General features: G+C 39.5%; 1 protein-coding gene across 1 annotated transcript; it reads left to right on the forward strand.

Moving 5' to 3' along the window:
* Positions 1-399: 399 nt before the first annotated feature.
* On the forward strand, positions 400-18656 carry LOC117456554 (papilin-like). Its single transcript, XM_071205081.1, has 10 exons — positions 400-639; positions 856-952; positions 1100-1299; positions 6325-6441; positions 6655-6718; positions 6899-7054; positions 15000-15505; positions 17744-17854; positions 18079-18181; positions 18326-18656. The coding sequence occupies exons 1-10, from the start codon at positions 553-555 to the stop codon at positions 18526-18528; spliced, it is 1644 nt and encodes a 547-aa protein (XP_071061182.1). The 5' UTR covers positions 400-552; the 3' UTR covers positions 18529-18656.
* Positions 18657-26061: the final 7405 nt, after the last annotated feature.

Genomic DNA, 26061 nt, shown 5'->3' on the forward strand with positions numbered 1-26061 from the left:
TATTTATAAATAACTAATTATCATTATTATAAGCAAGACAATAAATGGCAAAGATATGTAGAAAATAAACGTATTTAAGTTACATTCATAACTAACGTAACGTGGAAGAAAATATGCTTCTAGAAGATATGTAGAAAATAAACGTATTTGAGATACGTTCATAACTAACGTAACGTGGGAGAAAATACGTTTCTAGCTAAACGTAATTGAGAATGCAGTTTAGTTCTGTGGGAACGTAATTTTTAGGAGACAGGGTTGGATGAACCAACACAAGACAAAGAGAGAGAAGGACTATATACACATTAGGTAATGGGGCACAGGTGGACACAATCAGGGGCGGGAACAACAATCAGTCTAGCAGGTGCCACACGGACAGGAAGTGCCGACACCTGGAGAGAGAGTGTAGAGTAATTAACCTCATAAGACAGATAGACAAACACAACAGCTAACAGGATCCTAGCGCTAAAACCTTACAATAAGGAGAATAAGAATACAAGGGGGCTATATTTCCATCAATTCTAGAAGAGACAGCTGGACATAAAGACAGACATTATGGAGAAAAAAACGATTGTGTTTGCTGTGCTACTGCTGCTGCTGGGGTGCACGTGGACCATCCAGGCAGACGTTGATGAGGATGAGGTGACTGGCTGACCTCTTACTAAACATTATGTTGGTTACATGTACATTTCTGTGGAATATTGTATGGCTGTTGGTTCTTTATATTAATGATCTGCTGTGCAAACATTTAGAACGTGTTTTACCCTTATCTTGAAACATGTTGAATTGAATGTTTAGAGGAATATTTGTATAAAGGTGTTCAAATGTCTTGTCTGACTGTCTTTGGCTCGGAAACAGGTGGAGAAACCTGTGAATACGACTGTGGATCCTGCACACGTGGAAGACTTCAATCCCTTTTCAAGTATGCCCAATATAACCTTGTTCAATGCAATAGGTAATGGATTAGTTTATTTACCCCGGTACACTTGATGTGCAGTGAGGCTAACTGAGTGCTGTATGGTAGTACATTAGAGATCCTGAATCTGATGTTAAAGTACTAACAAATGTTGTCTTCCCCTTCGTGTTCTCTCGCTCCCTGCAGAGGACTGTAAAAAAGCACCAGAACACGGGCCTTGTCGGCCATTGTTAATCATTGAAAGGTACTTCTACAACCCCTCCTCAATGACCTGTGAGATCTTCTCCTATGGCGGGTGTGGGGGCAACCTGAACAACTTTGAAGATAAGGCAAAGTGTATGGAGAGCTGTCACACTGCAGAAGATGAGGATGATACAAAAAATGGGTCTGATTAATTGTCCCATGTTGCTTTGAAAACACACACCAATTTAGACTGCAGCTGCCAAGTGTTAAACACTGTGTGAATGTTATCTGTCTCAGCGTTTTGACTGTCTGTATCATGATAATAAAGTTTAACATTTTACTTGTGCTGTTTTCTGTTTTTTAAGTATATTTATTTATTTAACCTGGATCAGTAACGGCATTAAAATGCTTTACAAAATATTATTTAATCAGGGAACGGCCTGAATCAATGAACATATTTGGCATTGCTCGAAAGAACCAGTGTGGCAGCCTATCATAAGACCCTTTTTTTTAAAAATGGTCAAGAATGGTCCTGCTTCATGAAACAAACCAAATAACAAATGTGTCCTTCACAAGTAGGGCTTCATATGTTTAAACTAGGGCTGTCAAGTTAACGCGTTAATAACGCGCCACTAATTATTTTAACGCGATTAACGCATGTGTATTTTTTTTCCTCGGCCGCCCCGTAGTTTCAGAGCGCATCGAGTTTAAAATACCATCTACAAACTGATGCTGCTGACAGCCCCGCTCCTGCCGCCCGCTTGTGGCAGACCACACTTCCACGCTCACCGGCAGGCACCGACTGGCCATCGGGAGGACCGGGAGGGTGTGTGTTTGTGTGGCGCGAGTGAGCAAGAGAGAGACCGTACGTGCATTGTTGTTGTTAGCATCGGGTGCTAGCTAGCTGCGCTAGCGGATATAAGGAGCTGTTTAAATGAAAACAGAGGAGCGCTCTATCCACACAACTGCACCGAGCACTTGACTTTATGCAGGAAGCAGAAAGCGGGACATTGTAGGAGAAGTCGGCACACTCATGATTGCAGCAACATGATCGCAGCGTCCAGGCAGCTCCCGTTCGAGCATATGCCTTGAGTTGCACATAGCTCCAACGATCCAACACGCGCACGCGCACACGCACACACCATTTGTATTGTATGAGAGAGGTTCCAGGTTGAATTGAGGCGAATATTTGTAATGTTCAGAGGTTGTTGTGTTTAATATTCATGAGAATGTCATTGTTCAAATGATAATAAACATTAGCATAAAGCATATTTGTCCACTCATATGTTGATAAGAGTATTAAAAACTTGAAAAATATTCCTCTAAGGTACATTTAGAACAGATGACAAATGTGCGATTAATTTGCGATTAATCGCGATTAACTATGGACAATCATGCGATTAAATATTTTAATCGACTGACAGCCCTAGTTTAAACACATGAATAAACATCAATGTCAAAAAAGTAAACCGTGAAAAAGTGAGTAACGGTAAACTTTCCTCAATCGTGTGTGTGTGATGAGTGGAAGCAGGAAGCAACGTGTTCTTAATTGTAGCTGCAATAAAACATGAAACTTTACAACTGTATACATCTGCTGCTACTGACAGTAAATAATGTAAACGTGAAAATGCTCAAATATCAGAATATATATAAAACACACATAGACCAATTGACCAGCCTGAGCAGCCAGTAGATATTAGTCTGGAAAGGATGGCTGGTTTAGAGGGGTTTTGGACACTTTAACCGGCCACCAGCTAAACCAGCCATCCTGGCCAGCTAAAAAAAACAGCATAGACCAGCATAGTATGCTGGTATGCTGGGCTGGTCACCACCAGCATCCATCTATCACCAGCTTATGTTTAATAATTAAATATACCATGCTGGAAGCTTACCAGGATTCCAAGTGACCAGCATACTTTGTTTAAATACTGGTGATTATTCAAGGATTTATTATCTAAGGATAGAGGGTGTCGTTTTTCTCATACTGATATTCTGAACAATCTGTGCTGTTGTATTTGCTGTAAAGTGTCTCTACTGTAGGCTATTTTTATTATATGTACAGCACTTTGGCTTGACCAAAAATCGTTTATAAATGTGCTATATAAATAAAACTTGATTTGATTTCATTTGATTATTCAAACCAGATAACATAAATGTATTACAAAGATTGATTGTGTCATGTATTCTGGTATCTACCAAAATAAAGACATTGTAAAGTGTTCATAACAGTATTTTTAATTGAATAAATAGCAATAAATAGCTAGTTAATGTAATAAAATACACAGTAACAATATAATAATTATACAAATAAAAAACCAACCTGCAAATCAACCTATACATCAACAAATACATATATGATCTAAAACAGGTGCATTTGATTTAAAATAAAAGTAATAAATATAATTCAATATTTAAATTGTAACAAAAACAGTAACACATATGATAAGAAAAAGGCAACAAAGAAAGTGTTTTTTGTTTTTCCTTGTGTTCATGTCCATAATGTTTCCCGTTGTGTAGCGTCCAGCCTTTTTTGAAGAAAACTGAAAAGAAATGTACAGATATAAGTACACTGCAAAAAGAAAACTTGACATTTACGTTAACATTTGGGCTGCTGGGGTTGCCAGAACTTGACCGTTAAAGTATGGTAAAATACATTACAAATTACAGTTGGTTGGCATAGACGTTACAGTCAACAATTGCTTATGGTGAATTACAATGGCAAAAACAAATAGAGCTAATGTACACAGTGCAGCTGTATCATCTGGGAAATAGAAGAATCGGATCAGGATTCGGTATTGGCAGACAATCAATATCAAATGAATCGGATCATTATTAGCATCAGCATTTGATCACCTTTGTCGACTTGCAGCCTAAATAAAAAGATAACTCCACTCCTCTCCTACCGCTCTTACCTCTAATGAGCCTTGGTAGAACTAGTGTCCCGAGTCATGGGGTCCAGAACTGACTGAAGACATGTGGATCAGAGTCCCAGACAGGCATGGTTCGATGTACAGGAAACTGGAACTTTGAACAGGTGTTTTCATCTTTTCTGCCTGAAGATTCACAACTTCTTGATCAGGTGTTTGATGTGGGCTGGCATGATCCTTTCTGCAGCGATAAATTAAAAAAACAAAGAAAACATCTTTAATAATAGTAATGATGGTAACAACACTAATATTAGTATAACTATTTATATAGCACTTACACAATTGCAAAGTGATTCTCACAACAACAATAAAGAGCAAAACAATACCAACAATAAAAAAACAAAATATTATAGGAATGTTAAGAGACAAAGAAATTATAAACAATCTAAGAGCCCTTAGAATGGGCTACGAGCCCAGATGTAGGTGCTGTCTTCCTTGATCTCAGGAAGGCATTTGACACAGTTGACCACCAAGTGCTTAGTCCTTACAAAGCTGACCTATTTCAATTTTTCTGCAGTTTCTATACATTGGCTAAAGTCCTACTTATCGAACAGAAAACAGTGTGTTCTGGTCAACGGTGCGAAATCGCCCTACCTTGTCAACCCTGTTGGGGATCCACAAGGTTCCATTCTTGGACCGTTACTTTTTTCACTGTACATTAATGACTTGCCTAATGTATGTCCTGAGTTGAATGTGCAAATGTATGCCGATGATGCGGACATCTTTATACACGGGAAAAACACTGAAATGATCTCATCTTGTCTCTCTAATGCATTGGACAAGGTTCAACACTGGCTGAAAAACATTTGCTTACAGTTAAACGTAACTTGCAAAATGTTACAAACAACAAATCAGACCCTTCTTAACTGTCAATGCTGCAAAGTCATACCTCCACTGTATGATTCTATCCCACATTGAATACTGTTTTACAAACTGGTCGTTTGCTTGTGCCACAAACCTGAAACCAATAGAACAGCTGTACAAGAGAGCTATCAAGGTTTTTGACAGAAAGCCTTATTCATACCACCACTGTACCTTCCTTGAAAAACACAATTTCTTGAGTTTTGACGATTGTAAGTCTTTTAAAAGTATGTGTTTTATTTATAAATGTTTACATGGACTGCCCCCCCCCCCCCTCCCTTAGGGGAATTAATCCACAAAAAACACACAGGACGCTGCACTAAGAAACCAGAGGAGATTGTGAGGTCCACCGTAGACGGACCACTTTTGGACTAAATGTACTCTCTCCATTAAAGGCAGCTCATTGTGGAATAGCCTCCCAACTGAGATACGAGATTATCCCACTCTCAATAGTTTTAAAGGTCAACTAAAAGAATGGTTGAGAAACAAACTGTCACGATTCTCATGTTATGTCACGTTTGTAGTTTTGTATGTTTGGGTGTTTGCGGTCATGTTTTCCTCCTGGGTTATTGTCTGGTCCTTTTCCCTGTGTTTTTCCTCCTGTCGTTAGTTTCCCTGGTGTGTCTAGTTGTCTGATTGTGTTCACCTGTTGTCCTTGTGTTTCTCCTCCCCTGCCCGGCTGTTTCACCCCTCCCTGTATTTAGTCTTGTCTCTTCCTGTGTTCAGTGTTGGTTCGTCTTTTGTTGGTGACTGAGTTCACCGGTGAGTGTTCTGTTTTGACTATGTTAGTTTCATTATCCTTGAAATAAAGGTTTATCAGAGTTATCTGCATTTGGGTCCTGCTTCCTACACACACCGTGACAATAACAGACGTGCAATCACCGCTAAATGCACTTTAAAACTGGGGTTTCTCCTCTTGCACTTTATGTATCTCTTTTATCTTCTCTCGTTGCTGCTATATTGTATTACCATGTCATAAATACTTGTGTGTGCTGCTCTTGCTATTTTGCACTTTTTGCATATCATGTATTTGTCTTTGCTATGTGTATAATTGTCATGTTCTTAAATGTTTTATGTGAGGGACTGCGGATGGAAATTAGCTCCAAGCTAAAATGTGGCATATTTACACTATTTGCATTTTCTTGTTTTAAGACACGGATTGGGTGGAATTGTGCAGTGTTGACTTTTAGCGCTTTTCCCAGTAGACAGAGCTGTCAGAGCGGTTCTATGCTGGTTTAGCTGGCCAGGCTGGTCTTGAACCAGCATGACAAGCCTGGCAAGCTTGTCCAGCCTGGTAAACCAACTAAACCAGCCTAACACCAGCTAAAACCAGCAACCATCTTAAGCTGGTCTAAGCAGGGTAGTCATTGGTCAATGCACTGCCTGGGCTGAAATAAGGAGAATAAGAATACAAGGGGGCTATATTTCCATCAATTCTAGAAGAGACAGCTGGACATACAGACAGACATGATGGAGAAAAAACCGATTGTGTTTGCTGTGCTACTGCTGCTGCTGGGGTGCACGTGGACCATCCAGGCAGACGTTGATGAGGATGAGGTGACTGGCTGACCTCTTACTAAACATTATGTTGGTTACATGTACATTTCTGTGGAATATTGTATTGCTGTTGGTTCTTTATATTAATGATCTGCTGTGCAAACATTTAGTTCATGTTTACCCTTATCTTGAAACATGTTGAATTGAATGTTTAGTGGAATATTTGTATAAAAGTTTTCAAATGTCTTGTCTGACTGTTTGGCTCGGAAACAGGTGGAGAAACCTGTGAATACGACTGTGGATCCTGCACACGTGGAAGACTTCAATCCTGTTTCAAGTATGCCCAATATAACCTTGTTCAATGCAATCGGTAATAGATTAGTGTACTTACCCCGGTACACTTGATGTGCAGTGAGGCTAACTGAGTGCTGTATGGTAGTACATTAGAGATCCTGAATCTGATGTTAAAATACTAACTAATGTTGTCTTCCCCTTCCTGTTCTCTCTCTCCCTGCAGAGGTCTGTAAAAAAGCACCAGAAACAGGTCCTTGTGAGGCATACATGGAAAGGTACTTCTACAACCCCTCCTCAATGACCTGTGAGATCTTCATCTATGGAGGGTGTCTGGGCAACCTGAACAACTTTGAAGATAAGGCAAAGTGTATGTCACACTGCAGAAGATGAGGATGACACAAAATGGCTCTGATTAATTGTCCCATGTTGCTTTGAAAACACACACCAATTTAGTCTGCAGCTGCCAAGTGTTAAACACTGTGTGAATGTTATCTGTCTCAGCGTTTTGACTGTCTGTATAACAATATTAAAGTTTAATATTTTACTTGTGCTGTTTGCTGTTTTTTAAGTATTTTAATTTATTTAACCTGGATCAGTAACATCATTAAAATGCTTTACAAAATAGTATTTAATCAGGGAACGGCCTGAATCAATAAACATATTTGGCATTGCTATAAAGAACCAGTGTGGCAGCCTATCAAAAGACCATTTTTAAAAATTGGTCAAGAATGGTCCTGCTTCATGAAACAAACCAAAAAACAAATGTGTCCTTCACAAGTAGGGTTTCATATGTTTAAACATCAATGTCAAAAAAGTTAACTGTGAAAAAGTGAGTAATGGTAAACTTTCCTCAATCGTGTGTGTTTGATGAGTGGAAGCAGGAAGCAACGTGTTCTTAATTGTAGCTGCAATAAAACATGAAACTGTACAACTGTATACATCTGCTGCTACTGACAGTAAATATTGTAAACCTAAAATATTTACGTGAAAATACTCGAATATCAGAATATATAAAACACATACAGAATGAGAACATGTTATATACTACTTGATCTGATTACTGGGACACAACACCACACATCAAACATTAGGAGTAACGAGTCTTTCAAAAAGTCCTTTCTGTGATATAGGGCTATATGAATACAAATAACTTAACTTGACTGTACCATACCGTCTATCTGAAATAAGGAGCTGGGAAATAATTTTAGATTTGTTCAAAAAGCAAAGAAGCACTACCTCAGCAGATAACAGTAACAAACAAGAAACAACTAACAGTCATCCATTGTTTTTATTGGAGGTCTGCTATAATATAACTTCCACTGTTGGGCAGAAACTGATAATATGGAACGGTGTAATGTGATTAAATTACCATATGAAAGTGTTTGTGATCAATACAGTTATTGTATATATATATAATATATGTCTCTGAGGTAACCCTTTGGAAGTTCTTGCTCTACTCTACTGCTTGTTTTCAGCGGAAGCTGTCTTTGCAGGCTGAAAGTGCACTACTGCCATCCTCTGGTCAATGGAAATATTTAGGCTTTTTTCACAAGACCTACCATTTTGTAAGTCCACAAAAACATAGGCCTTCCGATTTGTGTATCACAACTCTTTCTTCTTTCTTTTGCAAAAGAAAGGCTGGCTAAATGTACATCTTGAAGGACTTAATTCAAATAACAAAATCATATTAATGGATTACATTTTTGAGAAAAAAACCAAACGTTTGTGATGTGTCTTTTACAAATTGATGGTAACAATAATTAAAAGATGAAATATTCCCCCCACCCGTAGCCCCTTTTACTTTTTTAAAGGATCTGAGAACTTATTTCAGCACTGGTGTACAGAAGCCTACTTATTTGGGGTGAAAACTGGTGAACCAGTAAACAACTGGCGACAGAGCTAACTCTTCCCTATTGATTTATTTATAAAAAAATACTACGTATTATTTCAAATACGCATATTCCAATGCAACCCTGTCTCCTAAAAATTACGTTCCCTCAGAACTAAACTATATTCTCAATTACGTTTAGCTAGAAACATATTTTCTCCCACGTTACGTTCGTTATGAACGTATCTCAAATACGTTTATTTTCTACATATCTTCTAGAAACATATTTTCTCCCACGCTACGTTTCTTATGAACGTATCTCAAATACGTTTATTTCCTACATATCTTCTAGAAACATATTTTCTCCCACGTTACGTTTCTTATGAACGTATCTTAAATACGTTTATTTTCTACATATCTTTGCCATTTATTGTCTTTCTTATAATAATGATGATAGTCATTTATAAATATCATTTTAGAGCATACATTTGAAATCAGTAGGCGAGGCTGTAATTTCGCCAGCTGTTACTCTCATGAGCGAGACAGAACATAATAGTTTTAACATGCCAAAAAGCAGCTGTGTCGTTTATTTATGGCTCAGAACAGTCTCTTAATACACACATGCGCACAGAAGGATTCACACTTGTATTTCATGATCCGCAAAAGGATTCAAACTTGTATTTCCGGTGTTTTTCAATGCACACACAAATGTATTCCGTTTCATATACATGTAAATAAAATCCAAATACAGAAAAAAGTTTTACATGTGTATTTTTGATCCTCACATATTTGTTTTCCGTTTAAAACCCCTGAACCTGCAAACACAAACAGCTTTCTGTGCACGGATCACTGTGCATTCGTGTGTGGGTTTTTTGAGACTCCCCTGACGGTCAGCCGATTCGTACTTGTAATTATTTCTATCTATAGCCAATCAGATGTCTCCTCAATTCTAAGCCAATCACATGACAGCTCATTGTTACTTTGTAATTCTACTCCACTACAATTCAGAGGTTAACCTGGTATTTTTACTCCACTACATTTATTTTAGTTACTTTGCAGATTCTGATTAATGATGTGAAATATAAACAACCCTTAAAGCAGACTTTAGTTACACCTGAGTAAAATTCAGGGAAAGGACAAGTGCCAACAATCAGGAGAGATATTTGGCACTTGAGAAGACTAGACATTTATCTGCAGATCTTTATAAAGTATATTCATTACTCGTTATTCTCTACTAATAGTTAATTAAAAACTGTATATAATTGCTATTTTGCACATCCCTTTCAAGATTTTCTAAGGTTTATTGACATATCATATACACAACTACGGTGTAGTTATGCAATGAATGAAAAACTTGGGTCACAGGTTCCTCAACAGTGCATTACAATCTATCAATATGTGTGTATACCTCCACCATTAAACTGTCAAATTCTGCACATTTCTTATACTATCTACATACATAAGAGTATAATTAATGTGTATAATATCAGTTAAAAGTGCTTCAACATAGTTAACATTGCAGGAAATAAATATATTAGATGTTAAGTACTTTGTCAGGCTTAATATTTATCTGTAGATAGATAACCCAAAGCTTTTTTCTTATTTGAAAGAAGACCTTAACCTAAAGTATTCTTTAATGTGTTAATAAAGGTTAATTAGTTTGTCTGTTTTGCACATCTTCATATTAATATATTTGTACATCCAGCACTAAACTGTTTTATTGTAGAGATCACTTACAGTATCTTCTTGATTTTTTATATTCTATATTTCTATCATTGACCTTCTACTTTCCCCTAAAAGTATGTACTCTTAATATTTTTTTCATCAAATAACATTATTCAACAAAAATAACATTATTCAACAAAAATAATTCAATAACGTGCTTTAACCACTAGGCGGTGCACACAAGGTACACACTGCATACTAATAATAACTTTGTATTATGTAGGACACTTATGTATGTATAACATCTGAAGATGTGTAGTTTACTAGTTTTATTCATGTTTTTACATAATTTTAGAGGATATTGCTACTGTATACTATTTCTCATGTTTTACTTCTACACATTAATATCTGATTTGTAAAACATCACAGACAGAAAGGTATATCCGTCATTTAATGGTATGCTATTGAAATTGTGATTCCATAGATGTGTCTCCCATCACCCAAATCCCCTGACTATTCTCTCAACTCAGTATTTACATTCTTATATTCAAAGAAAATCAGTATCTTTAAAAACTACAAGTCCTTTTCTCTAAACTGTGTACCGTTATGGTGTAAATATAACCTATCTACCAATTGGATCAAATATATAAGTCAGCCAAATTACTATTGATACTGCAAGGAGACGTATTTTGTGAAAAGAAATGCAAGATGTTTGTTTAATTGTTGATATATTTATGATCCACGTCACACATTCAGTTTTGGCGGCAGTTCTTCAAGTTTGTCCAGAAGTCTTCTCATCAGGGCTCTTTAAATAAAGAACTACGGCAGATGTGTAATATTTAATGCAGCCGAACCGTGTATTACAATGCCGTTATGTGATGACTTCCAAATAGAAAAGCAAGAACACTCGAAATAAAGTATTATTTTTTTTTTTTTAAATGATTTCGGATAACATATCACATTAACATCATATCCCAACATGCATTGCGGCTAAAACATCCAATCAACGAGCTTCAAGCTGAGGATTTTGGGTAATCTGTTCAGTGGGTTTGTGTTGTGCAGAGCCATATAATCTAATATATAATCTATCTATATGGCGCTGGTGGTGTGTATCGTTCGAAATGTCCCTTATAGGCCTATACGTCTGTTTCCGGTGACTTTATTTATGGCTAGAAAGCATGCTAAAAAGCCCAAGATTATAGAATGAAACGAATAAATAAAAACAAGGATAATTGTGTGTTATTGTTGAGTAAATAACAGTGTGTTACTTAGAAAAGAATAACAAATTAGAAGGAAAAAAAGATTTTCAAAATACAGATTTCAGTATTTTGAGGCTCTAAGCCCCATTTCTTTTCCTCACAGACGGGAAAAAAAAGTCTGACATTATACGATTTAAAATAAAAACAAATAAATAAAAAGATAAAACACTGGCATGTAATTTACGTTAGAATAAATAGAATGGTTTTGAATAATATATGAGAGTAAAATCTACGTCACTTTACAGCCCCGCCCCCTTTTGGGGAAACCAACGCAGTCATTTGAACGGCGATCAAGCCTGAAGTCACAGAAATCTTCTGTTACTGTCCTTTCTTCTTAGAAGAAGTACAGAAACACGTAACTCTGGATTTGTTTTAATGTTTGAGGTGCAATAAACGACACAGCAGCTTTTTGGCATGTTAAAACTATTATTTTCTGTCTCGCTCATGAGAGTAACAGCTGGCGAAATTACGGCCTCGCCTACTGATTTCAAATGTGTGCTCTAAAATGATATTTATAAATGACTATTATCATTATTATAAGCAAGACAATAAATGGCAAAGATATGTAGAAAATAAACGTATTTAAGATACGTTCATAAGAAATGTGATGTGGGAGAAAATATGTTTCTAGAAGATATGTAGAAAATAAACGTATTTAAGATACGTTCATAAGAAACGTAACGTGGGAGAAAATACGTTTCTAGCTAAACGTAATTGAGAATGCAGTTTAGTTCTGTGGGAACGCAATTTTTAGGAGACAGGGTTGTCTACTCTAATGTGCTGTAGACTTTAAAGGTCCCATGTCATGGCCATTTCCACTGATCAGAATTCCATTGTTGAGGTCTACTAGAATAGATTTATACTGTGCAACTTTCCAAACTCACATTGGTTTCGCATACAGCATCTCTGTAAAGTATGTGTATTCACTCTCTCCACTAAACGGCTCTTGCAGCTCTTGGCCTGGCCCCCCCCCTCCCTGTGAGAACAGTGTGCTCCGATTGGTCGGGACCAGTCGGGACGTTGTGAATCGCGCTGAGCTCCGTGGAGGTGTGATTTCCTTGTCGAGCGATACACAGCGAAACACAGCCAAACTCACCCTGAGCACACACACAGTCACAGCTAGGGTGACCAGATCCCAACAAACCAAATGTGGGACAAGGAGTATGGTTGTGTGGGACAATGTGGGACACCCTCTCAACAGCACCCCCCAACCCCCAGAAGAAAAAAAAACGTAACAACAAATATATAACAACAGAGCAGGAAGTGAAGTCAAAATGCAGTTTTTTAATAAAGAAAAGTAAACTAAGGCTAACCAAGGTAGCAGGCATTATTCACTTCAAGTGTTTAGAAATGCATCTTCTTAATTCAACTAGTGTATTACCTGTACAAGTAGGCACAACATAAATTAATAGATAAAATAAAACCAACACTGGCCAGGAGGGAACAGAAACATAATAATACATCAAATAAAATAGCTTTCAGTTTTGTCCATCACAGCAACAGAAGGTGGGCCCCCACACAGTGTGTGGGCTATTTTGTCACCTAGAACCACTGGTGTCTTTGACTCAGTCAAACAACTCTCCACAGAGGCAGGGGCAAGCACATCTGTTATTATGGACGCTGCTTTTGTACGACCACATGACATTTTCTTTACTATCTCAGAGTCTGGAAAAATGGTCGGCGCTAGCTTGTTACCAGTCATTTGACCGGTATGAATGGGAGTGTTGCACCGTATGGTAAACACTGGTTATTTCTGCTGCTGTTACCTTGTCTGAGTGGCCATCATTTGTTGGTTTGAGTAGGAATGTCTCCATAGAGTGGGATGTCTCTTTTTGAGCGACACGTTTCTTGTGAGAATCGCATTCTCTGTGTCTTTTGACGTCGTATTCACCGCCATGTGAAATTTAAAAATTACTCTTGCAAAGATTGCAACAAAATCTCTGAGAGTCACCCTGCACTGGCTTCACCCACGGGTAAGTGTCTTCCCAGTCTTTGTTGTATGTGCATCTTCTTAGGCTGCGGCCCCACGAGGACGAATTCGGTCGTTTGCGTTACCGTTTAGTGTCATATAGACCGTTCAGCCACACGAGGACGACCGAATATGGCACTAAACGACTGAGGAAAGGACAACGGGTCCCAAGGTGGATAGAAATGCATACGCCACTCTCTGGGGGGTCAAACAGCTCCGTGTGTGCGCCCTATACGGACATTTTCAGATCACTGATAGTGATTGCGCAATAGCCCCGCCTCTCCCCACCTCTTTTGCTCACCTCCGTTTACCCCGCGCCAGTGCTGAAGTGTTTCGCCACCAACAACAACAACAATGGTGGATCGCAGAGTTGCTATCGTGCTCCGGACGCTATTGACCATGCTACAGTTGTTTGTGCAACATCTACAGCAATAATGATGAGGCAATAGCCCCGCCTCTACTGCTCACCCCCACGTCAAAGTAAACTGCACCCTGAATTCAGATTATTTATCTTTCTCTCGCGAGTGAAGTCTAATCTGACAGGACGGAGACACGCAGCTCTGCTCACCTGAAGCTCCTCCCGCTGCAGCAAAACACACACCAAGTCAGATCATCACCCTTAGCTATTTTAATTACCTCTCAAACTCCCTAAACTAGTTATAAATATGTTTATTTTTACAGTCGGCCGGGTCACTGATTACTGGATGAGCTGCTGCATGAGACAGACACTGGCGCTGTCCGAAGAGAGGGAGGAAAAAGAGAGGCTCCGTGTATTTTATCATTATATTATATAGAGTCGTTATTCATTTGTTTTAAAGCTCAATAAATAACAAAGAAGACCTTTGACCGGCACTTTTATAATTTTGTCCGGAAGATTTCAACTTTAATACACTGACTGGCGAAAAACTCTGCCCGGTTCCCTCGGCCCCCACCGCGGAGAATAAACAGAAGGGCAACCATGACAACCATGCTTCTTCGCTGCTTTTGTGGAGGAAGTTACAGCGCCACGTAGAGGCTCCTGCATATGTACTGCAGCTTCTCCATCGGTTGGAGCTAAACGGAGCGGTCTCGTGTGGGCAGACACTATCCGGATAATTATTGCATGTGGACGGAAGCCGTTTGCGATTGCGTTTGCGTTAATCCTATGCGTTTAGCCGTTTTCGTCCTCGTGGGGCCGCAGCCTTAGCTGTAGTTTCAGTTTCCTCCATTTTCCATAACCTGCTGCGTCGCTTGCGTTCGTTGTTGTTGTTTGGCGGGGTGAGGGGTGTGTGTGTGAGTGAGTTACTCATTGGTTAACACTTGGCAAGCACCTGCCGTGTGTTACAGTTTGATTGACAGCAAACACAGCCCCCTGATGATAGCCTTCCCTGCTTTCTCAACAGCCATTGGATGAATCTGATTTTAAAGAAAAGCGTTTTAGCCAATCAAAATGAAATATGCGGGACATCGTCTCAATTTGCGGGACGCACCAAAAGTCGTGAAAATGCTGTGCAGTCCCGCGCAAAGCGGGACATCTGGTCACCCTGTGTGCGTGTGTGTCGGCTGTCAGTGGCGGAGTCACTCATGTGATCCGCTCCGTCACATTATCCTCTCCCTCCCCAAGGTTGGCGATGTGCGGCAACCTTGAAAGGCAAACAGCCACCTTCACGCTTTGGCAATGCGTCCAAACAGCACCAAACAGTTCACATGTCCTCACCGCTCTGGTACTGTGGAATCTCCGCACCGCACAGTGCCTCCACCCAGGCGCCGGCCGATCAGGCTGGCCACCGGAGTCCGATTGAGGAAACGGACCACCAACCGGAACCGAAGTCTGTAGGTCCCGGAGCTCCGCCAACAGGAACTCCTCTCGCCCTGGTTCACTGGCCGATCCCGAAGCCGCAGGAGCCGCTGGGCCCACCCAGGACCCGTCCTCATCATCGTCCTCCGTCTCCCATGCCCGCTCCGACCCGGCAGCCACGCTCTCCTCCTGCTGCTGACGCCGGAATCGTAGTCCCGTGCGCCGCTCCGCAGCACCGCCCAGCAACGCCGCCCAGCTTCCTCCGACTAGCCATCCCACTTCTGACACCATATGTGACGGGGTTCTATTGTCCGTATGAAAACACTGGCCTTGTCGGTTGGGTTGAGTTCCAACATTTTAATAACAGCAGCAAACAAATAAAATAACGAACCAGCACAACTTAAACATAATAAATAAATGTCCAAATCAAACGTCCATCACTCCCGGAGAGTAAACGTGTTCCGCTGTTGCCTTCTCTGCAACGATCTCTCGAACACGTCCCAGCTGTTGCCTTCTCTGCAACATTCCCTGAGTTCCCCTTCCAGGGCCAACCCCGTCCCTTATTAACCCGTAGCCCCTCCCACCAGGCTTACCGTCAACAGGTGACAACAATTACACTCCAAACCACATTTCAATATAACAATCCGACCCAAACATAAACAGGTTAACATAATCATTTAACAAATTAACAAACACAGAATAAATAATACATTGCATGGTTCCTTTTTAGGAAGAGAGCAGGACATGTTTGGTGTGTGACTGTGTGTGCGTGTGTGTGTCGGCTGTCAGTGGCGGAGTCAGTCACTCATGTGATCCGCTCCGTCACAATGAAAAACATAACATTCAGTGGAATCTGCTTCAAGATTGCCTCAAACTCGTTCTCCAATGTGGTTAGCAGCATCACAAATATGTTATTTCACTGATGCTATGTGTCAACATAAAACAAAAAAGCCAAACCTCAAGGGACAGTTAAAAAAGAAAAGAAAGAATGATTGAAAATCCTCTATGGACAGATGTTAAGTTAAGCTCACCTGATCCATATCAACAGGGACACCCTGGAGGGTCCAGGTCCATCCCAGCAGCAGCACAGAAATCAGAATCATTGCTTTCTCCATCTTAACAATATGTTGTGTTAGCCTGTTTGTAAAATGTCTGAATCAAAGGCAATACATCTTTCTTGTTGCCTCTGTTTCTTATACCCTAATTTACGCCCAAATAAGGCATTGACGTGTAACTTGTTTGTTTTGTGGTTCCCCCGCATGTCCTTATGTTACTTCTTTAGCAGATAAGATAAGTTCTGCCCAACCTTTGACTTGGCTGTACACACATACGCACATTTGCCAAATGTTTACAAAAAACGACATGTTAAAACTTTTCTCGTTCTTAATTTAGACTATATATTTAAGGTCTATATGTGTTGACTTTATTTTAAAATAGCAGATCTGTGTGACCGGATATAGTTTTTCGGCTAAATGAACGTGTGTCTCTGCTCCGATATGATACAGATAATGGAGAAGTTACTTAGGGCCTCACACATTATAGCCCCCCCCCACCCTCCACACAGAGCCTCCCCCCCACATAACATTAGACTAATATTGAGTCAGACGAAAGAGTAGCTAATCAGTAACATGTAAATTACTGTTAATCCTGCATGATTGTGTCTTATTGTACCTCAGGGCTATCACAGTATCAGGTTCACTGAATATCATCATTGCCAAACAAATTCATGGTAACAATATCTTCACGATAGCTGTAGAAAATGTGGATAAATAAACAGCTCTAAGTTGAATGAGTTAACATTATATGGAAGTTATTCTAAAGAACCCTGTTGTTGAGAGTGAGATGCGGTGGCCGACGAGCTAAAAACGGCCCAAATCACTTCCATTAGGAGAAACCTGCTGCAATTGAAAAACTATTAAAAACACAAATGACCAAAATACATCCAAATGAGGACTTCTTCACTAACTTGACAACACGTGCAGTATTAAGAAGACATTTTCAATTACAAAATGCTGCAAATAAAAAAGAAACTTATAACACAACAGATACGGGGACACTAAAAAGTGACACACACATCTGGGACCAGAGCGCTTGATGACTTTGGGGATTATAAAGTTGGCCAACTGTCAATGTTGGCAGAGAAAGTCTGTTTTGTAATAAATGGAAGTGTTTTTGTCATATCTGAAGTGAATAGGTTAGCTTCGCTAGATAGCTAGCTCACAGCAGATCTGCAAAAATATCAGAACGAATAATGCGAACAAATTGTTAAAACAAGCCAATAAAACGTGCACTTAAGGTGCGTTTCCAGTGACGGTGATAGTTGGCTAACTGGGTGGCCTCAAAAACACATTTTCCCTGAAACATTCTGTTGACATTACCAGTCAAAAACAAATGATTAGATATTTGATGTCTGAAGTCCAGTGCCAATGTGTTTAGTTGCTCAACCAGGCCATTACACAATAGGTTGATGTTTTTCTCACGTATTTATTTTGGCATTAGTCATTGGTCAATGCACTGCCTCGGCTGAAATAAGGAGAATAAGAAGGGGGCTATATTTCCATCAATTCTAGAAGAGACAGCTGGACATAAAGACAGACATGAACGAGAACAAAACGATTGTGTTTTCTGTGCTACTGCTGCTGCTGGGGTGCACGTGGACCATCCAGGCAGACGTTGATGAGGTGACTGGCTGACCTCTTACTAAACATTATGTTGGTTACATGTACATTTCTGTGGAATATTGTATGGCTGTTAGTTCTTTATATTAATGATCTGCTGTGCAAACATACGTTTAAAACGTGTTTTACCCTTATCTTAAAACATGTTTAATTGAATGTTTAGTGGAATATTTATATAAAAGTTTTCAAATGTCTTGTCTGACTGTCTGTCTTTGGCTCGGAAACAGGTGGAGAAACCTGTGGATCCGGTGGCTCCTGCAAACGTGGAAGTTTTCAATCTAACTCTGCTCTTTTCAAGTATGCCCAATAGAGCCTTGTTCGATGAAACAGGTAAGAGATTAATTTACTTAGCCCGGTACACTTGATGTGCAGTGAGGCTAACTGAGTGCTGTATGGTAGATTAGAGATCCTGAATCTGATGTTAAAATACTAACTAATGTTGTCTTCCCCTTCCTGTTCTCTCTCTCCCTGCAGAGGACTGTAAAAAAGCACCAGAAGCAGGTCCTTGTAGGGCATACATGGAAAGGTACTTCTACAACCCCTCCTCAATGACCTGTGAGATCTTCACCTATGGCGGGTGTGGGGGCAACCTGAACAACTTTAAAGATCAGGCAAAGTGTATGGAGAGCTGTCACACTGCAGAAGATGAGGATGACACAAACAATGGGTCTGATTAATTGTCCCATGTTGCTTTGAAAACACACACCAATTTAGACTGCAGCTGCCAAGTGTTAAACACTGCGTGAATGTTATCTGTCTCAGCTTTTGGACTGTCTGTATCACGATATTAAAGTTTAAAATGTTACTTGTGCTGTTTTCTGTTTTTTAAGTATATTTATTTATTCAACCTGGATCAGTAACAACATTAAAATGCTTTACAAAATAATATTTAATCAGGGAACTGCCTGAATCAATAAACATATTTGGCATTGCTATAAAGAACCAGTGTGGCCAACACACTCTCACTCCCTAAGCGTCCAATAGCGACGTTTGGTCAGTGTCCGTGGCGTCCAATTGTGACGCTCCTAGGCTCCTTCAGCGTCATAAAGAGACGCAAATAGCTTTCAACTGATTGCAATGTATTCCCATCTGCGTCGGGATTTGACGCTCATGGAAGCACGGCATTCGTTTATGTCGGCTGCCCTTAAAGGTAATGTGAGCGTCCATTCCCAGGAGTAAAGGATGGCAGAAGACACTACACTACCCAGAATCCCCAGCTATCGTTTGGACTACACCATGTGCTCTTGACAAACCCCGTGATAGTCCTCAAGCTCTGTGATTGGAGAGTGTGCTCCGAGGGTTAAGCCGATTCTCGAACAGCACTTGAAATGGGATGGAACCACGGCAGACTGTCCAAAACTGGATTTGAACGGGTCCACCGCGTCCCCCCTCCCCCACCCCGTCCCCAGAACTACACATGCTGGCTATTCTGTTTCGCAACATGTTCTCTATGGCACGTCTCTACTGGGAGTTGTAGTTTTAAAAGACGTTTTCGTATTTCCCATAATAAGAAGTTGCCAGTATTAAACTGTGTACATCCCTGGAGGTTTAGAGGACAGGAAACACTCACATTTAAAACATATAATTAATAAATGGGTGAAAATTGCTTGTGCCCAATATGGGCAGTATTAATATATATACCCACATGCCAGCTAAGGTCAGAAGAGCTTTATTTAACAGCTGGTCTTATGTGTGTGACCCCTGTGATAACATTACATTACATTAATTGATAAGCCTGAAACATGCACTTGTCAAGGTTCAGAGGCACATTTTGCAAATATGGCAGTAGCCATCGATCAGCTTAAGATAAGATATACTTTATTGATCCCAAGTTGGAACATTTGCGTTACATCAGCATGTGTAACAGTTAAATATGCAGTTGTGTTTATTTGAAAATCATTTAGTATAATCACATAAATTCTGTGTTTTATATTCAACAATTCTGTGTTCTTTATTTATTGATTGTTCAATACCTGACAAGGCCGGAGATGAAATATCTACATACATCTTATAAGAGTAATACATTATGTATAATATCAGTTAAAATAAGTGCTTCAACATAGTTAACATTGCTGGAGGTATGCACACATATTGATAGATGTCTTGTAATGCACTATTGAGGAACCTGCAACCCAAGTTTTTCATTCAGTGCAGAACTACACCACAGTTGTGTAGTCCTATATGATATGTCAATAAACCTTAGAAAATCATGAAATCTTGAACGGGATGTGCAAAATAGTCATTACATACAGTCTTTAATTAACTATTAGTAGAGAATAACGAGTAATGAATATACTTTATAGGGATCGTATTAATATCTAATAATAAAAATATTGAAATTCAATAACATGCTTTAACCACCAGGTGTCCCTTGATATCAGCTGTGCACCTTTATGGTGTAAATACAGCCTATCTACCAATTGGATCAAATATAAAAGTGAGCCGAATTAGTGTTGATACTGCAAGGAGACGTATTGTGTGAAAAGAAATGTAAGATGTTGTTTAATGGCTGATATATTTATGATCCACGTCACGTTTTCAGTTCCTCATGTTTGTCTTCTCATCAGGGCTCTATAAATACAGAACTACGGCAGATATGTAATATGTAATGCAGCCGAACCGTGTATTACAATGCCGTTATGTGATGACTTTCAAAGAGAAAAGCAAGCACACTCGGAATAAGGTATTATTATTATTTTGGTCTGTTTCCGGTATTTGTTAATGACGATGTGCTCTGAGATGTGAGACTGGAATTGCACAGGGGGGAAATAACGTAGGCTATCTTTAGATGCGGATTTTGTTAAACTAATATGTTTAGGCTGTGGACCAACACTATACATTGACGGGGAAGGGGGTAGCAATAAAGATAACACCATTAAACAGTTACACAACATAACAGAAATAATATCGATAGCAGCGTCCCTAGCAACCACCTTGGTAACAATGAAAATGTCGCGATTTCCTGAAGTAATCTTCGTAATAACTAGCAAACTAAAGATCATGTACATCCACTGCACACATAATCTGAAATAACAACTCATATTTCTCGCATCAAATGACATCAAAACGCATTTTAATGGCCAAACTAACTTTAAAATAGGCATTTTACACCCAGAATAAAACGAATTTCGGCCATGTTTTCTTTTTCTGCAGGGAGAAATTTGAAGATCACGTGACATAGACGCCAGCCATCGGAATGAATGGTGAAAAAAACGGGGTTTGTCAAACAGAGCACATGGTGTAGGCCAAACGATAGCTGGGGATTCTGGGTAGTGTAGTGTCTTCTGCCATCCTTTACTCAGAAAACATATTTGTTTCTCCGAATCGAAGGGGAAAAATACAAAAGCATTGCACACAATTTAAACCAATCAATGTTGTGTAATTAACAAGGATAATCCGGTGTTTTTTAGTCGATGAGTAGTGCAGATATCACTGTAAAATCAATCGACAGTAAGAGGAGTACTTACTTCCGGGTGTACAATTCTCCGTTATCCAATGGGAATGGATGCTCACATTGCCTTTAAGGGCAGCCGGCATAAACGAATGCCGTGCTTCCATGAGCGTCAAATCCCGACGCAGATGGGAATACATTGCAATCAGTTGAAAGCTATTTGCGTCCCTTTATGACGCTGAAGGAGACTAGGAGCGTCAAAATTGGACGCCACGGACACTGACCAAACGTCGCTATTGGACGCTTAGGGAGTGAGAGTGTGTTGGTGTGGCAGCCTATCAAAAGACCATTTAATTTTTTTTTTCAAGAATGGTCATACTTCATGAAACAAACTAAACAACAAATGTGTCTTTCACAAGTAGGGCTACATATGTTTAAACACATGAATACACATCAATGTAAGGCAGGAGTGGCCAACCCGCGGCTCTCTTTGCCCAGTCTAATGCGGCTCCTCAGTTCATATCGAATTTTAATTGTGTTTTGTTTTTTTTGCGCATATGTATCCCAGTTCACAAAGGGTTAACAACACACAAGTTCCAGCCCAATCGTTACACAGAGTTTTCAGCAAAGAAGTGCTTTAGCCAATCAAAATGCAGATCTTGCAGTACTGGGGCGGGCTTTACTGCACTCGCGATGTGACAGTGAAGGGAGAGATCTGCTTCCGATTGGCAGACATATAACTCCGTAACAACCTGATCTCACCAGAATGCGTGACTCCACCACGACTCCTTAACACCACAATGCGTGGTGGAGTCACGAACTTTGTTACATTTGCGTGTCGGCACCACGCAAACAACCCCAATGTAAAGTGAATGAGGCTCCTTTGTCGTGGTGCACACACGCATTTCGACAACGTGCATTGTGTGTAATGCAACTGTTATTTTTATTAAATTAGTTCGTTTTTAAGGAAGGCCAGAGCTTCAGCTGTGTCAAATAGATTGTTCCCTTCAGTTAACGTTATTTAAAAGATAATGATCATGTCCCCTGTATTGTATTACGAGCGTCCACTCCCATTGGATAACGGAGAATTTTACACCCGGAAGTAAGTAGCCTATTCTCCTTACTGTCGATTGATTTTACAGTGATATCTGCACTACTCATCGACTAAAAAACACCAAATTGTCCTTGTTAATTACACAACATTGATTGGTTTGAATTGTGTACAATGCTTTTGTATTTTCCCCCTTCGATTCGGAGAAACAAATATATTTTCGGAGTTTTTGGACGGCAGAAGACACTACACTACCCAGAATCCTCAGCTATCGTTTGGGACTACACCATGTGCTTAGCTTGACAAACCCCGTGATCAGTCCTCAACCTCTGTGATTAGATGCGCGACGTTTACACAGAGCGTCCAAAAGGACTTTGAAATGGAATGAAACCCATCTACGGCACACTATTCAAAACAGGAATCGAACGTGTCCTACCCCCCTCCCCCCCTTAGGTCACAGGCTCCTCCAACAGTGCTACGCAATAAAACAGATGCACAGAAAAAATAGTGAAATAGTGCAATAAGAGTCTATATACAAGTGATTGGAATATGATATATTAGATAAATAATTTCTAAGTAGCAGCCAGATGAATGTTATTTCTAAGTTCAGGTGTTTAATAGTCTTCTGGCCTGTGGGATGAAGCTGTCTCTGTGTCTGGTGGTTTTAGTCCGAATGCTGTGGTACCGCCTGCCAGACTGCAGCAGACAGAACCGTTTGTGGCTGGGGTGATGGTGGTCTTTTATAATCCTGAGGGCTTTCTTTAAGGTTAACCTGGTATTTTTAATCCACTACATTTATTTTAGTTACTTTACAGATTTGGATTAATGATGTGAAATATAAACAACCCTTAAATCAGACTTTAGTTACACCTGAATGAAATTCAGTGAAGGTGATTGTCAAGTGCCAACAATCAGGCGAGATATTTGATAGTTGGTTGCTTGAGAAGACTAAATATTTATCTGCAGATCCGTTTAAAGCATATTCATTACTCGTTAATCTCTAATAGTTCATTAAAGACTGTATATAATTGCTATTTTGCACATCCCTTTCAAGATGTCAAGATTTTCTAAGGTTTATTGACATATCATATACACAACAGTGTAGTTATGCAATGAATGAACAACTTGGGTCACAGGTTCATCAACAGTGCATTACAAGACATCTATCAATGTGTGTATACTTCCACCCTTACACTGTCGTATTCTGCACATTTCTTTAATTAAAGCCTTATTAGTTAGCACATCCTCCTATCAGGCACTAAACTGTTTTACTCTAGATATCATTTGAGTATCTTCTTGATATTTTCTATTCTATATTTATATAATTGACCTTCTACTTTCCCACTATTTTGTATGTACTCTTAATATTTGAATGTTTTCATAAAATATAACACATTCAAAAGTGCGTTACAAAAATGAAAGACATTAAGTAAAAGGCATTTTAAAAGCAACACAATCTTCCTGCATTGCAATTACTCTAAACGTGTAATAACGTGCTTTAACCAGTAGGTGGTTTGGGTTAAAAGGCTGTCAAGTTTACAGTGTTAACAAAATAAAATATACTGCTGTTTCCGGTTTAGTTTACGACGAATATTATTTTGTTATTGTTTTGATATTTGTAACACAAAAGCGATGGAAAAAACCCATAGCAACCAAAAAAAGATGGTCTTAACATGACCCAGTCGTCTAGTAGTTAATAAAAAACAATAATATCAAAACAAAATATTACTACTAACTTTATTGTGAAATTAAAACAGAACAGTAAAAGAATAGTTTCCGGTGTATTCTGATGCCCGATCTCTGTAGATAAATAAATAACTAAGACAGATGTGTAATATTTAATGCAGCCAAACCATTTATTACAATGCATTCATGTGATGACTATCAAAGAGTAAAGCAAGCACTGCTGAATAAAGTATGATTTCTCTTTTACGAAACGTTTTTTTTCATTTGGAATGCAGTTGGAGGTCAACCAATCAAAGAACTTGAGGACTGATCACGGGGTTCATGCTGTAGTCCCAAACGATAGCTGAGGATTCTGGGTAGTGTAGTGTCTTCTGCCGTCCAAAAACTCCGAAAAAATCTTTGTTTCTCCGAATCGAAGGGGGAAAATACAAAAGCATTGCACACAATTCAAACCAATCAATGTTGTGTAATTAACAAGGACAATTTGGTGTTTTTTAGTCGATGAGTAGTGCAGATATCACTGTAAAATCAATCGACAGTAAGGAGAATAGGCTACTTACTTCCGGGTGTAAAATTCTCCGTTATCCAATGGGAATGGACGCTCGTAATACAAGACATGATCATTATCTTTTAAATAACGTTAACTAAAGGGAACAATCTACACACAGCTGAAGCTCTGGCCTTCCTTAAAAACAAACTAATTTAATAAAATTAACAGTTGCATTACACACAATGCACGTTGTAGAAATGCGTGTGTGCACCACGACAAAGGAGCCTCATTCACTTTACATTGGGGTTGTTTGCGTGGTGCCGACACGCAAATGTAACAAAGTTCGTGACTCCACCACGCATTGTGGTGTTAAGGAGTCGTGGTGGAGTGACGCATTCTGGTGAGATCAGGTTGCTCCGTAATAACTCAATATAATGTTGTCAAATCAAAACGGTAACAATTTGCAGTTGTATATGTGTACAGGGCCGCCTTAATGCACGGGCTGACCTGGGCTGGAGCCCAGGGGCCTACGGAGATCAGGGGCATATCATGAGCCAATAAAAAAGTTAAAAAAAAAAAATGTAATTAAAAAAAAAAAGTTTTTTATTTCGGGTGTTTTTAAAAAACATTTAAATAAACAAAGTCTTGGCTTTCAGAATATGAAACTTTTATTTCCAAAATCACACGATAAATACATTTTTGAAGCTTGTAAAGGGAAGATGACAGCTCTCACTCGCCACTCACTCCTCCTCCCTCCGGCTGACATTATGAATGTAAGGCGTATAGTAATCATAGATAACACGGCAGGGTCCGTTACAGTTTGTTTTCATCTGGTTTCAAATAAACAAAGTCTTGGCTTTCAGAATATTAAAATTGTTTCGGCAAATTCAGATGATAAATACAACGTTGAAGCTTGTGACGGCATATACAAGCGGAGAACGGAGTAACTTGACGTCACAGCAGGCATAACAACAGCCTGTGTTTCTCGTGAGTGTTTTCCCCGGGAAACAAACACAATACACACAAACGCAAAAATACACAAACACACACACTCGCGAGCTTCCCTCCGTAGTATTTTGATCAATCAGATCGATGGATTCCAGAGATTTTTCTCAAACATGATGACTCCGAAACAGCCAGTGGGCACCACTTAACAGCAGAATGAGAATATGTTTCACATGTGACTTATTCAAATTGCGAGTGATTGAGTGACAGATGAAGGTTGTTTAGGAGAAAAAGTTTGAGAAGAAAAAGTTTGAGAGTGGCGCTCGGGAAAGGAAATTGTTGAGGGAAAAGGAGTTTCGAGACAAGCAGCTATTACAAAAAATGCCGAATCTTACGGTTATTTTAAACCTGTAGGTCAGGATGAGGAGGAAGGACAGATGAGTTCTGTACCGAGCAGTAGCAGTGCCGGTGTTGTGTCACATTATGCCTCCCCGTCATGAAATGCCCCCCTTGTCACGGGAACGCGCATTTCTAAATGATACGTTTACGCAGACCCGGCGGCAGACATACGTCTCTGGGCGGGCATTTGATGTACCAGGGCGGGCCCACCCCGAAACTTACATTTCCCGGGAAAACTGAATTGTGAA

Source organism: Pseudochaenichthys georgianus, chromosome 12 (assembly GCF_902827115.2).
Source record: "Pseudochaenichthys georgianus chromosome 12, fPseGeo1.2, whole genome shotgun sequence".
NCBI classification, from domain to species: domain Eukaryota; kingdom Metazoa; phylum Chordata; class Actinopteri; order Perciformes; family Channichthyidae; genus Pseudochaenichthys; species Pseudochaenichthys georgianus.

Excerpts from the sequence above, each read along its gene's own strand:
- LOC117456554 (XM_071205081.1), top strand. The coding sequence starts at position 553 with ATGGAGAAAAAAACGATTGTGTTTGCTGTGCTACTGCTGCTGCTGGGG. Across the intron at positions 953-1,099 it reads AACCTTGTTCAATGCAATAG|AGGACTGTAAAAAAGCACCA; the intron begins GTAATGGATTAG and ends CGCTCCCTGCAG. Across the intron at positions 18,182-18,325 it reads AGCCTTGTTCGATGAAACAG|AGGACTGTAAAAAAGCACCA; the intron begins GTAAGAGATTAA and ends CTCTCCCTGCAG.